At 35.8% G+C, this 17,145-nt stretch overlaps 1 protein-coding gene across 2 annotated transcripts in view; it reads left to right on the top strand.

The window, feature by feature from the left end:
- The window catches only part of yki (Transcriptional coactivator yki), a 277,584-nt gene that overhangs the window by 185,725 nt on the left and 74,714 nt on the right, over positions 1 to 17,145 (top strand). For both annotated transcript variants that reach the window (XM_075353941.1, XM_075353940.1), the window contains exon 2: positions 1,640 to 1,773. In XM_075353941.1, coding sequence (XP_075210056.1) covers positions 1,640 to 1,773 — 134 coding nt within the window. The remainder of the gene's footprint in view (positions 1 to 1,639; positions 1,774 to 17,145) is intronic.

The raw sequence follows: 17,145 nt of genomic DNA, 5'->3' as shown, positions 1-17,145 counted from the left end.
GGATCATATTTTTACATGTCAGAATTTTAACATATCTTGTCGTTACGTGACCCCCTCTCTTCTAACCTGTAAAACACTGTTTTAGGATTGAAAACTTCTGGAAGGATGGACGAGGTGTGTGAGAAAAGTAATGAGACTGACTTTTTTCTTAAGAAAGTTTTTATTTTTTCAACCAACAATATTATCCCGTTCAAAGTACTTCCCTCGGGCAGCTATACACCGGCGGAGTCGTTGTTCCCACTCCTGGTAGCAGCGCTGGAAGGCTTCAACCGGTAGGGCTTTTAACTGGTCGGTCACAGTCTTTTGAATGTTCTCCAGAGTTCCAAAGTGACGTCGTTTTAAGACAATGTTTCAATTTCGGGAAAAGGAAAAAGTTACAAGGACTCAAATCAGGAGAATAGGGGGGTTGAAGAACCGTAGGAATGCCTTTTTAGATCAAAAATTCCCTGATGGAAATGGCCGCCGTGTGACTCGGGGCATAGTCATGATGAAGCATCCATTTGTCTGCAACGTCTCGTCTCACGCGATTCACTCTTTTTCTTAGCCTTTCAAAGACACCTTTGTAAAACGCTTGGTTGACAGTTTGTCCTGGAGGAACAAATTTTTTACGCACGATACCCCTACTGTCGAAAAACCAAATCGGCATGGTTTTGATCTTTGATTTGCTCATTCGACATTTTTTCGGTCGAACAGATGACGGAGTGTGCCACTCTTCCCTTTGCCGCTTTGTTACAGGATCGTACTCAAATATCCAGGATTCATCATCTGTGATCACACGATTGAAGAATTCTTGGTCGTTGTCAATCCTCTCAAGAAGATCAACGCACACGTTTCTTCGATCGTCCTTCTGTTCCGTTGTGAGGTTTTTCGGCACCGATTTCGCACAAACCTTTTTTCGCATGTCCAAATCGTCTGTCAAAATTTGATTTACGGTGAAAGCGTTTAAATTTAACTGTTCTCTCGTCATCCTTATTGTTAAACGACGATCTGATCTCAAGAGAATCCTCACACGCTAAACGTTTTCGTCAGATTTTGTAGTTGAATTTTTCTATTCTAGGGAGAGGGGTTTTATTCTAACCCTCCTCCTTGACGGGGTGGAGTTTAAAAAACAATATCTTTTTGTTGTATCTAGATCAGTGTCTTGGTTTTTCCCCTAGAATTATATTTTGTTTCTTATATTCAAACTGGATTTACCGATTTTTATGAATTTTTTTTTAGGATACTTCTGATTACAGGTTATTAATGTCATTTAATTTTGCTTATTACAGTTGGTTAACGGAATGGCAGTTATCATGTTTACGGGTTTAAAGTAAAATTTACTCAAACAAATATTTTATTCTAAGGAAGAGAAAAAGTCCTCTTTTAAGGAACGAATACATTTTTAAATAAAACGTATTTTATGTACTTTTAAACAGCAGGAGTGTTTGCTTAGTTACTGGACTTGATCGTTTAAATTTGAAATCTCTCGTTGTTTTCTTCGGTTAGGACTGATATAGACAGAATAGTTTTTTATGAAATTTGTACGATTATTTCTGAATCCTTATACTTATATATTCCACTTAATTTTGGTTATATAATATAATCTTATGATTATATTCATCTTTTATATATTTTTATTTTTTATTTTTCTTTGTTTCAGTCATATTACAAGGAGCACGACATGGGAAGATCCGAGGAAAACGATGGCAGCCCAGGCTCAGACACAACAACGTAGCGCAGAACTGCTCAGTAGCCCACACCCAGCTACCTCACCGCAACCACAGTCACAACAAGGTATGCGTGCTGCATATTATAAAAGTTATTTTTGTTTAACGCTTTATCATCGGCCATTATAAATACAGCCTTTTTTTTTTTTTTTTTTTTTCTTATCTTGTTAAGCACCCCAAGGCAACCAGCCTCCGCCTGTTAAGACATAGCATGGTCGCCTTGCAGTGCCGTGGCAGCAGTCTCTGCCCACCCTAACTGCCTCCTTATGGAGGATCTCCCGCCGGGGTCCCCAAAGCCTCTTCTTCGGGGTGAGCCAACCACCTCATTCGGGCAGATAACTCCCCCCTCTTCAATGGGGCTACCCTCCCCGTCTCTAACCTACATGTAGCCGGCACGCCTTCCGCGTACCGCTACCCCCACGCGTTCCTCTCATACCTGAGGGTCCTTGATGCCATCTTCGGGGAGCCCCGACTCCATTATATGGGGCCAGAACACCCTAGGCAATAAGGCTACCTCCCTGGTCCCTAATCGTCGCCACGATTCATCCCCAGCCTCCAGAATCTTTTGAGGCTTTTTTTTTTTTATATAAAATCATTACAACATACGTAAAGTGTACATATGTACATTCTGGTTGAGTTCACCCCAGCCATCATCCAATTTCAATTGGCTGGTCCGACCACCCTTCGACCGTACCAGGACCAGAACACAAAGACATAATTAATGCACAAAATACAATTTATAAAACACTACAAAAAAATCGGTAGCATAAATACATACAAACACAATGAAATAATATTTACAATAACAAACAATAAGCACACACATTTCAACGATTCACAATATCATTCACACTAATGTTACGGGGCTGAGCCCCGTATCCGGACGCCTCCATACCACTGACTTGGCGCCGTTCAACTCCATGTGTCACTGCTGTCTTCAATCATTCATAACATTCACGCAGACAAAATTAATCAAAAAAATCAAAAACTTAAAACTATCATCCTTGCGACGCCGACCATTTCTCCTCAGAGGCGTGCACGCAGCCGAGGGGGCTCCTCCTTGGCCTTTGTATCCATTATGGCGTGAGCCAGGTCCGCCATCTCTTGCCACTCCTGCCGGCTTTTGATCATCCGCCTGACCGCGTCGTCGGGTGAGAACGCCGCCACCCGTCTCCTTGCGGCGTCCCACCGGACACAGTCGAACCAGGTATGCTCGACCGTGTCCGCTTCGTCGCAGTACCTGCACGCCGCTGATGTTCTGCGTTTAAACCTGTGCAGGTAACTGCCGAAATCTCCGTGACCCGTGAGCAGCTGGGTGAGGGAGTAGTTCACCTCACCATGTCGCCTCGCCCCACCCAAGCTCTCACGTCTGGGATCAGGCGTCTGGTCCATTGGCCTACTTGACTCGCCGCCCATCTCTCTTGCCAATGGTCCAATATAAATACAGCCTAAAAAGATTACAGTAGTAACGTAAAAAAAACAAAACTGAACAAACCGTACATTGGCATTGATGCACGGCTAATAATACTCGTTGGCATTAAAAATTTTGGAACGGAACGCAAGAATGGCGGGAGTTTCATTATTTCTCCCTACAGATCGCAGAGCCTGGACAATCTCCCTTGCTGCGATATCTTACTATTATCGGGCGGATTTCATCGGTTATTTTTTGGCGGTTATAAATTTTAACTTTTATTTATGGACGGATTTGGTGATTTTCGTTCCTATCCTTATGGACCAGCGTGAAATTTATTTACCGGTTCTGACCGTGGGAGACTAAACTTTTGAGCCTAGTAATCCCGGCGTGACTCCCCTTCAGTCCATCCGCCGAAGTCCTTTTGGTACCGGCATGCGCAATGCGCCTACCGTAACCCTAGTTATTTGGAGGGAGTCGGCTGACTAAATGAAATTGTGGTCTCTTCGTGGGACGGTATGAGGTGTTGTTTTTATAGTTTTAACACAATTTAATTGTGAAAACGGTCGCTTTCCATGTTCCCCGTAGTTGTATACTTGTGGGTTCTTTCCTTTGAGGCTACTTAAAGTAGAGAGTTATGCATCTAATCCCGACAATTTTGATGAACTGAAGGTGAACATTGACGTAGAAATCAACGGAACTGACAATAACGCTTTACGTCAGACGGCTCTCGATATGATCAGTCGAGCACAAAAGTGCATCGATGCCCAGAGTAGTCTTTTTGAACATCTTTTTAACAATAAAGTAAATAAATGGAACATTTAAATTACGTTTTATGTTTTTCTTCTTTAATTTACTTGTATCATTCTTAAAATTTCATTCCAAATTAACCTACCGATTCTGTAGCGGTTACGTTACGGGCTTAGATTTATTAATTAGACCTACCTCTCTCTCTCTCTCTCTCTCTCTCTCTCTCTCTCTCTCTCACTCTCTCTCTTTCTCACGTATGAAACCAAACCAAGATTTATTAATTAGACCTACCCCCCTCTCTCTCTCTCTCTCTCTCTCTCTCTCTCTCTCTCTCTCTCTCTCTCTCTCTCTCTCTCTCACTCACTCACTCACTCACTCACACTCTCTCTCTCACTCACTCTCTCTCTCTCTCTCTCTCTCTCTCTCTCTCTCTTTCTTTCTTTCTTTCTTTCTTTCTTTATTTCTTTTCCTGTTTAGCCTCCGGTAACTACCGTTCAGATAATACTTCAGAGGACGATATGTATGAGTGTGAATGTCTTGTACAGTCTCAGTTCGACCATTCCTGAGATGTGTGGTTAATTGAAACCCAACCGCCAAAGAACACCGGTATCCACGATCTTATATTCAAATCCGTATAAAAATAACTGGCTTTACTAGGACTTGAACGCTGGAACTCTCGACTTCCAAATCACTTGATTTGGGAAGACGCGTTCACCACTAGACCAACCGGGTGGGTACACCCTTTAGACCTGACCTGAACAAGCCTAACCTAAAATCTCACAATCTTTACATATAAATCGTAAATGAAGAAACGGAATTTCCCTTGCGTTGAGATTATTTAACTTTTTTTTTTTAATTAAATTATTTTAAAAATTGTAATTGCACGAAATAACCGAGTTTATGATGGGTCGATACCTCCTTAAAAGAAAGTTAATTTATCATTAATGATATAGAAAACCAAACACATCCCAGAATTTTGTTCCTTACAGTAATGTCCTCGTTAAAAACGAGCTCATTATTCTGGGGTTCCACTGTAATTGTAAACCGATTTATTCATTAAGCACCAAATTAGTCCTAAGTATTTCTAGTTATGAGATCTAAATAACTGTAATTAGTATTAAATCTCTAACCCAACGAGTTGGTCTAGCGGTTAAAATAGTCATCGAAAATTAACTGATTTCGAAGTGGAGAGTTTTAAGGTTCAAATCCTACTAAAGGCGGCTACTTTTATACGGATTTGTATACTAGATCGTGGATTCCGGTGTTCTTTGGCGGTTGGGTTTCAATTAACATACATCTCAGGAATGGTCGAACTGAGACTTTACACGACTACTACACATCATTTACACTCATACATATCATCCTTACGGTGATTCCGGAGGCTAAAACAGAAAATGAAAGTGTTAAATCCCTACAGAGAACTCGTAAGGGCGTAACCAATTTTTTTTTATCATTTTTTTTTCCTATTATTATTTAACAGGTTTTATATTAAACGCGACGTTATATTTAAATGTTTCTTTTTAAGTGAAATGTACAAAGGTATTTTTACATGAGATTAAAATTGATACGTTCGGCGCCAGTGGCAGCTCGCGTGTAGGCACTGTGGAATTGCAGCATCCCGTATATCCGCTTGATGTTATCGGTAACATTTTATATAATGTTCATTTTTCTTTAATTCTTTATTTATACTTGCACAATATATAATCCTTAAGCCTAATATCAGTAGCTGTCCCCCAGTTTATGAAAAAGATACAAAAATCTTTGTACGGAACTGTGCGCTTCACAGTTCCAGCAGCGTGATGTTTGCTTGTTATGCCCATGCGCACATAGGAAGCTGCACGCGAGGCTGCGAGAGACAGCGATCGCTGTCGTTCTCGTAGTGCCGACCCTGGCGTGCTGGTGGAAGGTAGTTTTTTTTATTTTTACTCCGCGTGTGTACGGAACGTTCCTTGTTCGTCCCCTTTTCTAGTTTTGTCGGTGGAAGGAATATGAAAGCGGTTTAGTAGTGATCAGAAGATTGTGGAAAGCAAGGTCCTTTGATCGCCAAAACTATCAAAAAAAAAAAAAAAAAAAAAAAAAAAAAAACACTTCAGAAGAGCGAAAGAGAAGATAATTAGTAAAATCTAATTACGTATTTGTTTCTGTGTAAATGGAAATTTAAATTAGGTAACGTTGGACTGTAGTGTTTTTAAGCGGACATTTTATATTAAGTTATTATCTGATAATAATAAAAAATATTATCTCTATTGACATTTAATTTTTATTCGGTTAAATCGAATACTGTTTTTAAGCACAATCAATATCAATGATTAAATAAATGATATAAATGATAAATAATAATTCAATAAAGCAATAAAAAAAAGTCCCTTTCGGCACTTCTGAAGTAGATTTCACCGGTGCTAAGCAGGGGATACAAAAGATTTCCACCTTAAAGTTAAGAAATACTTCATATTTCCTCGATACTACAATGGTTGCACGGGAAAAAAGTTTCACGTGTTTAGCATACAACAAGCACTTACTAAAATTCCAGTAATATTTTGATCATCCTTTGCCGTAAGGGTTGGTCATATCAAAAATTGTTTCTGACAAATGTTTTAGATAATGTTTAGAGGTCAAACGACCACTTTAAACCGATTCGATCAAAGGGAGTATGATTTTTGTTGTCTTCGAAACCCCATTTTTTCCACCCCCTGGGGCAATGGTTGGTGATATCAAAAAACTTTACTTAATAGGTTTTATGCCCTTATACAAAGAATAACTTTAAACGAATTATTTTAATTAATAAGAAAGTTATAGTGATATTCTGTTTTTTTTTCTTTCAGAAAAGCCCCTCCCCCATGGTCCGACTTTGCCCATTAACTAAGTCGACCGAGATTTTTGGTCGTTATATTTCATGTATTAATTTGAAAGTGATAGGTGCAAAATTACGGTAGTTATCTTGTCCAAAAGTAAGCGAAGTGTATCTACATATAAACGTTTGAACTGACGATGGTTTTGCTGTCTGAGAGATATGAAACGCGAAGATATATCGAAATTTTCCGGAAGTCAAATCATGGTACCCATTACAATAGGTAGCTTTCTTATGAAATCACGTAAAAATATGAAAAAATTATATTACAGTAGAAGGAAGATTAAAGAAAAACAAACCAACATACTTGGCGTTTATAGACCTAGAAAAGGCTTTCGATAACGTAGATTGGAATAAAATGTTCAGCATTAAAAAAAAATTAGGGTTCAAATACAGAGATGGAAGAACAATTGCTAACATGTACAGGAACCAAACAGCAACAGTAACAATTGAAGAACATAAGAAAGAAGCCCTAATAAGAAAGGGAGTCCGACAAGGATGTTCCCTATCTCTGTTACTTTTTAATCTTTACATGGAACTAGCAGTTAATGATGTTAAAGAACAATTTAGATTCGGAGTAACAGTACAAGGTGAAAAGATAAAGATGCTACGATTTGCTGATGATATAGTAATTCTAGCCGAGAGTAAAAAGGATTTAGAAGAAACAATGAACGGCATAGATGAAGTCCTACGCAAGAACTATCGCGTGAAAATAAACAAGAACAAAACAAAAGTAATGAAATGTAGTAGAAATAACAAAGATGGTCGCTGAATGTTAAAATAGGAGGAGAAAAGATTATGGAGGTAGAAGAATTTTGTTATTTGGGAAGTAAAATTACTAAAGATGGACGAAGCAGGAGCGATATAAAATGCCGAATAGCACAAGCTAAACGAGCCTTCAGTAAGAAATATAATTTGTTTACATCAAAAATTAATTTAAATGTCAGGAAAAGATTTTTGAAAGTATATGTTTGGAGTGTCGCTTTATATGGAAGTGAAACTTGGACGATCGGAGTATCTGAGAAGAAAAGATTAGAAGCTTTTGAAATGCGGTGCTGTAGGAGAATGTTAAAAATCAGACGGGTGGATAAAGTGACAAATGAAGAGGTATTGCGACAAATAGATGAAGAAAGAAGCATTTGGAAAAATATAGTTAAAAGAAGAGACAGACTTATAGGCCACATACTAAGGCATCCTGGAATAGTCGCTTTAATATTGGAAGGACAGGTAGAAGGAAAAAATTGTGTAGGCAGGCCACGTTTGGAGTATGTAAAACAAATTGTTTGGGATGTAGGATGTAGAGGGTATACTGAAATGAAACGACTAGCACTAGATAGGGAATCTTGGAGAGCTGCATCAAACCAGTCAAATGACTGAAGACAGAAAAAAAACATTGCGTGGGACTGATTAGTAGGTTAATTTGGATTTCAATAGATAACATCATATTTGGGATATTTTTAAAGTAAAGACCGCTGGGAAATTTCTATCTTTAAGGTTGGCGAACCTGTGTCGATCATGACTATGCTAGTAATGTACACACTGCATTGTTGAAGACAGTCGAAGAAGAATGAAAAAGTATTTATAAAGTTTTCAGAATAAATTTTTTACAATAAAACGATTTTTACTCTAGAAATAACCTTCCGTATATTGAAACCGCGTGTAGCAGTTTGTAGATTTTCAATTTTTTAACACCCGCACCCTTAATTTACCTCTGTATGAGGGGATGTTTGAAAAGTAATGGTGAAATATTATATTTCACCCGACCTTAACTGTGCAAAATTTTTAATCAATAGGCAGAAATATGGTAAATTAAGGATGCAATATTTGAGGATAAACATGAAAAAAAAACCATTGTGAGTTAAAGAAAAGTAAGTTATTAGTGAAATAAAATGTTATATATTTTTAAATATATATATATGTAATTTAACAGGCGTACAAGGAAGTGATGTGGTGTTCACATCAGATGTTTTATTTGTTATTAAGTTGTAAATTATAATGTTGAAATTATAAAATTAAGTATTCGTATTTGCCGAGTGGTTGACCTATTCTGTGTATAATTAAAAACGAGTTTATCTAATATTATTTTTTTATTAAAATAATAATTTTCCTGATGAGAAAAAATGTCATATTTTCTACTACAGTAGTTTATTTGATTTTTTTTTTTTATTTGTTTCTGAAATATTCTATCTGAAAACATTACAATCTTGACTTAATAAATTTTTTAAAAATCATTTTAAATTTAAAAAAAAAATAATCTGTTAAAATTGGCTTTTTTTTAACAATTAAGACGATATTTAATTCCTAGGAAAGAACTATAATCCAGCGATTATAAAACGTAAAGTTGTATTTTTATCAGTTAACTGTCTAGACTATTTCCTGTTTTAGTTACTTACTTTAATCTCGTGAATAACTTTACTCATCCGTTATATTTCTGATGTGTTGAACGATAGTATAATTTTTACACTGTTTGGCAGTTTTAACCGGTCGATAAAAAATTCTTTGTATTACACGAATGTAAATTTAATACATACGTGATTATACCGTATTACTTTCCGGCTGAAAGGGTAAGCGTGCTTATCGGATCAAATTTTTCATGTCGGGAGTTTTTGCAGATCTTGATGTTTCATGATCCCCCCCCCCCTTCTAACGCAAAAATAGTATTCTAAGCGTTGAAAAATTCAGGAAGAATAATATGTACGAAGGAAACATATGTTTGCTTGGTATCATCAGACTGTATGATATTTTACACGATTATGAGTCATTAATATCGTTATAATTTTAAAATCATATCGGTCACTTGATATGAAGATTCCTGGAAGTACGGGACGTTACGGGTCCTGTATCAAAGGATAATAGTGGCGGATCGTAGCTAAAATTAATGGTGCTCTTCCAGAAAATTTTGTTCAGGGCCTTTTCAAGGCCATGGTTAAAGTTTTCTGTCAAATAAAAGAACCGGAAAAAAATGAATCAAATAGAATAACCGGAAGCAGGATAATAATCTAATTCTATAGTTTTATCACATTTAAGAAAACAGTACACAGTTTTTAAGCACGTTGCGGTTAAAAACCGTATTCGGTTTAATCGAATAATTAATCAAATGTCAATACAGATAATATTTTTTAGTATTATTAGATAAGACCACCTTAAACGCGTCTTCCCAAATCAGCTGATTTGGAAGTCGAGAGTTCCAGCGTTCAAGTCGTAGAAAAGTCAGTTATTTTTACACGGATTTGAATACTAAATCGTGGATACCGGTGTTCTTTGGTGGTTGGGTTTCAATTAACGACACATAGGAATGGTCGAACTGAGATTGTACAAGACTATACTTCATTTACACTCATACATATCATCCTCTAAAATATTATCTGAAAGGTAATTACCGGAGGATAAACAGGAAAAAGAAAGAAGTATTATTAGATAATAACTTAATAAAGTGTCCGTTTAAAAACAATATACTTCAATGATGTTTAATTTAAATTTCTATGTACACAGAGACAAATACGTAATTAGTTTTTATTAATTACCTTCTATTTCGCCCTTCCAGCGTGTTTTTGGATAGATTTGACGATCAAAGAACCCTTGCTTTCCCTCATCTTCTGATCGCTACTGAAAAATCAGCTAAAACCGCTTTCATATTCCTTCCACCGACTAAACTAGAAAAGGGAACGAACAAGGAACGTTCCGTATACACGCGGAGTACAAAAATACATAACCCTTCCACCCGATAGCTAGGGTAGGCATTGATGGAGCGACAGTGCTTTCTCTCCTTCGTAGCCTCGCGTACATCTTCCTATGTGCGCATGCACGCAACAAACAAACACCACCGCTGGAACTGTGATGCGCACAGTTCCATACAAAGATTTTTGTACCTTTTTCATAAAGTGAGGGGTGGCTACTGATATTAAGCGTAAAGATTATATATATTGTACAAGTATAAAGAAAGAATTAAAGAAAAAAAGCACTCATTATGTCAAATATTATCGATTATTTCCAGAGAAAATAGGGGGTGCTGCAGTTACTTACCGTCGCCGGTAAGTAAATTTTTTCTCGTAATTTAAAATTTCTTAGATAACAAAAATATTTTTTGACTGTTTGGCGTTATGCAAATCCCTCCACCATAAATGGGAGGGAGTAAAAAAACCCTTCTTTATTTTTGGACGTCTCGCAATTCACTTTTTGTAGTAATTAGACGATTCCATTACATTAGTACTTTATTTCGTTTATGCATTTGGATGATTTCATTCTGGGGGAGGGTTATTTTTTTACCTAATTTTTGGTTCATTTTCATACCTTCAGGCTGTATCAAAAAAATTTTAATGAAATTTTGTACTATAACTTCTTTTTTTTTGTAATAATGAATTTATGTGTTAATTCGATACAGAATCTTTTACATGGGATATGGAAATGGAGTTTTCTAGTGACTGAAAAATGTCATGCGTTGTAATTAAGTTATGGATTTTTAAAAAATATTTTCATTTACAAAAGTATTTACGTTTATAATCGTATTTAATCTCTACTATTCATAATTTTTAATAAATTCTTCTGCGTTCATTTGGACATAATTCCGATGAGTTTATAAAGTATGTCGTAGTTTTGACGTAAAATGTCTTTAAAATCACATCGAAATATTTGGGTACCAGAACAGAAATTTGTTGCGTATCGAAAGGATTTATATCGTGTTCCCTTAATAACTCCCTAACTATTAGACTAAGAGACGTAAATGCGGTGTCATTTTTATAACGTACATTGTCAGTTTGGCGGAGAGAGGACACAACGCAAATCGGCCAAAACTGTTGCTCTCGCTCATTTCCATTCAGTGTTGCTCACGACTTAGATAGCGCGGTGATCCCTGTGTTTTTATTTAGAGTTTAACGAGATAGATCGATTTAAGTAATAATAAGTGTATTTGGACAATATTTACGTGTAAAAAATTAAAATAAACTTGTAAAAAAGTATAAATATTCAATATGTCTGCCTCATTCCGCGCAAAAGCCGGCCGGAAATATAAATTAAGCATATCGTTGGAAAGGAGAGATTATGGGTCACGTACAAGTATTCCGATGTCCGGTGTCGAGCGAACGAGACCGTTTCGGGAGCGTCGGAAAGTTGGCACGACGCGCTCAGTGAACGACGCGGCAACTCTATCGTCGCTAATTATGTAGTATGTTTCTTACTTTTCATATCGTAGACCGATTTTGAACAAAATTATCGTCGAATATTTATCGAAATAAATATCATTTACAATTTTTTGTCTGTTTAACGTTAAAATTAATTTTAGTACGCAATCGATGTCTCGTTTTTTTCCATCCGTTATATTAAAAGCGATTCGCTAACGTACAGATTGACGAATTTATTTGTAGATCTGGCCGAATGAAGGAAATAAAATGTTCCACTACAGAGTTTCAGTTTTGTTAAAAAAAATACGATGGTGGCGCTCCCATTTAACTCTACAAGTAAGTTGGTCGGTCTGTAGCTCGGAGGAACTTCAATCAAGGTTGTTTAACTTTTCACGTAAACCCACGGCCGTGCGTCCCGACACGGCCTCTACCGATATTTCTTATTTCTTCTTATCTTTATTTTCTTCTTTATATATAGGGTTATCATAAAAGAATGGTGCGGTTTCAGTAATTCATAGGAAGATTGTAGGGAAATTTCTAGATGTTATATTGGTATCCCTGAAAGCCTCCAACCCAAAAGTTTGTTTATCACCAGTTGTAACCGCAACGTCAGTTCTTGTATTGTTGTTGCGGTGAGTTTAGCGAGTTACTATGTTCTCGGATAAACACAAAGCAAAGTGTGTTTTATCGATGGCCGAATTAAAATCCGTAATTTTAGTTCAACGTGCGTTTCGACGTGAATTCGGAAGAGATCCGCTGCACAAAAATAACATAACACGTCGGTTCAAACGATTCGAAGAAACCGGATCGGTTAAGAAACAGAAATCAACCGACAGACCAAGTGTTCCGGACAAAACGGTTGAACTAATTAGACGATCGGCAATTAGAAGTCCTGGGAACTCCATCTACCGTCGAAGCGTCGAATTAGGTATTCCAAAATCAACGGTTCACAAAGTTTTTCGTAAAAAACTGAAATTACACGCTTATAAAATCCAGATACTGCAGGAATTGCAACCCGATGTTGTGTAAAACGTTACGATTTCGCCGTTGAAATGTCGGACAGAATAAGTGAAAACGAATCATTTTTAGAGGTTATAATTTTTACAGACGAAACTACATTCCACGTGAATGGATGCGTTAACAGACACAATTCACGAATACGGGCCTCTGAAAACCCACACGCAATTATTGAGAAACAACGCGCTTCGCGTAAAGTTAATGTTTGGTGTGGCGTGATGAAAAATCGTGTAATAGGGCCTTTCTTCTTTGCTGAAAAAACAATTAATGGAGTCGCGTATCTTGAACTGTTAACCGATTATCGCTTTCCTCAGCCGGATGAACTCGAAAACATTCATCGACTTCATTTCCAACAAGATGGTGCTCCCCCGCAGTTCAACGCGTCGGTCACGGACGCTTTGAGCGAAAAATTTGGAGATCGATGGATAAGCCGGCAAGGACCCGTACTTTGGCCTCCAAGGAATCCAGACCTGACACCTTGCGATTTTTTCTTATGGGGGTACATCAAAAGCGTTGTTTATACACAAAAAATTCGCGACTTAAACCGGTTAAAAAAACAGGATTAATGAAGCGATGACAACCGTTAACGAAGAAACGTTAACTAATGTTTGGAGAGAAGTCGAGTATCGTTTGGATATTTTTCGAGCGACTAAGGGCGCACATATTGAAATTTAATAATTATGTAAAAAAATCTTTGAGATGACAAATTTGAAAAATAAAAATCATAAACTGTAAGTAATTTCTGTTTTAATTTAAATCATGTTCAAAACCGCACCATTCTTTTATGATAACCCTGTATTCATTTTAAAATACAGAAGCGATATGTTTTACGAAGATCTTTCTTAGTAATTTTTGCCGTTTGAGTTATATGCTTTTTCTGTATCTTTGTATTTGTCTTTTTTTTTATTTTTATTTTTTGTCTTCTGTCAATTGACTGGTTTGATGCAGCTCTCCAAGATTCCCTATCTAGTGCTAGTCGTTTCATTTCAGTATACTCTACATCCTACATCCCTAACAATTTGTTTTACATATTCCAAACGTGGCCTGCCTACACAACATTTTCCTTCTACCTGTCCTTCCAATATTAAAGCGACTATTCCAGGATGCCTTAGTATGTGGCCTATAAGTCTGTTTCTTCTTTTAACTATATTTTTCCAAATGCTTCTTTCTTCATCTATTTGCCGCAATACCTCTTCATTTGTCACTTTATCCACCCGTCTGATTTTTAACATTCTCCTATAGCACCGCATTTCAAAAGCTTCTAATCTTTTCTTCTCAGATACTCCGATCGTCCAAGTTTCACTTCCATATAAAGCGACACTCCAAACATACACTTTCAAAAATCTTTTCCTGACATTTAAATTAATTTTTGATGTAAACAAATTATATTTCTTACTGAAGGCTCGTTTAGCTTGTGCTATTCGGCATTTTATATCGCTCCTGCTTCGTCCATCTTTAGTAATTTTACTTCCCAAATAACAAAATTCGTCTACCTCCATAATCTTTTCTCCTCCTATTTTCACATTCAGCGGTCCATCTTTGTTATTTCTACTACATTTCATTACTTTTGTTTTGTTCGTGTTTATTTTCATGCGATAGTTCTTGCGTAGGACTTCACCCATGCCGTTCATTGTTTCTTCTAAATCCTTTTTACTCTCGGCTAGAATTACTATATCATCGGCAAATCGTAGCATCTTTATCTTTTCACCTTGTACTGTTACTCCGGATCTAAATTGTTCTTTAACATCATTAACTGCTAGTTCCATGTAAAGATTAAAAAGTAACGGAGATAGGGAACATCCTTGTCGGACTCCCTTTCTTATTATGGCTTCTTTCTTATGTTCTTCAATTGCTACTGTTGCTGTTTGGTTCCTGTACATGTTAGCAATTGTTCTTCTATCTCTGTATTTGAACCCTATTTTTTTTTAAATGCTGAACATTTTATTCCAGTCTACGTTATCGAATGCCTTTTCTAGGTCTATAAACGCCAAGTATGTCGGTTTGTTTTTCTTTAATCTTCCTTCTACTATTAATTTGAGGCCTAAAATTGCTTCCCTTGTCCCTATACTTTTCCTGAAACCAAATTGATCTTCTCCTAACACTTCCTCCACTCTCCTCTCAATTCTTCTGTGTAGAATTCTAGTTAAGATTTTTGATGCATGACTAGTTAAACTAATTGTTCTATATTCTTCACATTTATCTTCCCCTGCTTTCTTTGGTATCATGACTATAACACTTTTTTTGAAGTCTGACGGAAATTCCCCTTTTTCATAAATATTACACACCAGTTTGTATAATCTATCAATCGCTTCCTCACCTGCACTGCGCAGTAATTCTACAGGTATTCCGTCTATTGCAGCAGCCTTTCTGCCATTTTTTTTATCTGGAGCTTAAATAGTATATTCTTCAAAGCATTTTTTTACAATTATATCCCGGGATCAAGAAAAAACATAGAACAATTGATAACGTTAAATAACTATTTGATAATAATATCCAATATGAAAATAAAACGGTTTTATATATAAATTATTCTTTCAAAGGATTAATCACAGATATTCAATGAAGATCAAAATAGAGAAAGTAATTTCCCGATGACATTGAATAGACGTTTTTCAATGTTACGTGTGTATGCTTCTACTTTTGTATGAAACGTTCTCATAATATAGCTTGATACTTCCTTTCTTGATTATATTTCCCACGCATTCCTGGATGTTGTGTAGTATTCAATCATAATGAGCTTGACTAGTTGTTATATATATGTTAACTGTTTGCGTGGAACAAGTGCGACGAATACGTAGAAAATTATATATATATATATATATATATATATATAATTGAATGGTGTTCACGATTATATATATATAATCGTGTAATAACTAACTTCTAGTAACCAAACGTATGAAACACAACCTGTTTTTATTATATATATAAAATTTATTCCTTTATAGTAATTAATTTTCTTTCCTTTGTTTTAAAAATTTCCAATAGTAATTAACGAAAAATTCTTTATAAGCACTGCTTTTATTTCTTCTTCTAGAGGTAGTGATAAAATCTTATTAGTAGATTAAAATCCATTGAGATTTAGATAACCCGTACTGTAGATTCAGTCACGGTTGCAAACTAAAATAATTAGTTATATTATAATCAAAAAGTTCGTTAAAACTTCGCCGGTAAGAGTCAGTAGAACTGGACGGCACGGCGAAGTCAACGAACTATGTTTACACTTTTAAACATGACATAACCTAAAAGTGAAATGAAAATGCGGTAAAAAAATTAAAAAATCAACATGAAAATATTATATTTCAGTTCAATTTGATTTGTAATAAAGAATATTTACAAAAAAATACCACGAATTTTGGTACACAACGTTTTTTTTCTGCATTTGATGAACCGCGGGGACTGAAATATTTCACTTTTTCATCAAAACCGTGTTTTTACGAATCTCGCCGCTAGGTAGCAGTACTTGATAGTACTAGATAGCGTACAATAATTTGATAATATACTTGAAATAATAAAATTTAAAAGAAAATATACTACAGCTTGTTTTAATAGTAAATGCTGTTATGTAAATGAAAGTACTGAAGATGAAACAATTTTTTTTTAATTCCTACCACTTCATTAAATAGTTTAAAAGGGATGAAAAAAAAACGAACAGTAGGAAAGTTTTACAAATGAAACATCAAAGATTTGTTAAATAAAACAGAAATAAATTCGATTGGTAAATTTTTATTTTACCATTAGAACTATTTGAACTAATCGATGGAGAAATAGAAATTGTTCATTTAATAATAAAAAGTATTATGTTTAATTTCAAAAAAATGTGTTATAGTAATGATACCAAAGAAAGCAGGGGCAGATATATCTGAAGAACACAGAACAATTAGTTTAACTACTCATGCATCAAAAATTTTAACTAGAATTCTATACAGAGGAATTGAGAGGAGAGTGGAGGAAGTGTTAGGAGAAGACCAATTTGGTTTCAGAAAAAGTATAGCGACAAGGGAAGCAATTTTAGGCCTCAGATTAATAGTAGAAGGAAGATTAAAGAAAAAAAAAACCTACATACTTGGCGTTTATAGACCTAGAAAAGGAATTCGATAACGTAGACTGGAATAAAATGTTCAGCATTTAAAAAAAAATTAGGGTTCAAATTCAGAGATAGAAGAACAATTACTAACATGTACCAAACAGCAACAGTAATAATTGAAGACTATAAGAAAGAAGCCGTAATAAGAAAGGGAGTCCGACAAGGATGTTCCCTATCTCCGTTACTTGCTGATGATATAGTCATTCTAG

The sequence above is a fragment of the Lycorma delicatula genome, chromosome 1, assembly GCF_047948215.1.
Source record: "Lycorma delicatula isolate Av1 chromosome 1, ASM4794821v1, whole genome shotgun sequence".
NCBI classification, from domain to species: Eukaryota; Metazoa; Arthropoda; class Insecta; order Hemiptera; family Fulgoridae; genus Lycorma; species Lycorma delicatula.
Note: the sequence above shows the minus strand (reverse complement) of the source record. Positions and strands in the feature narration are given on the sequence as shown.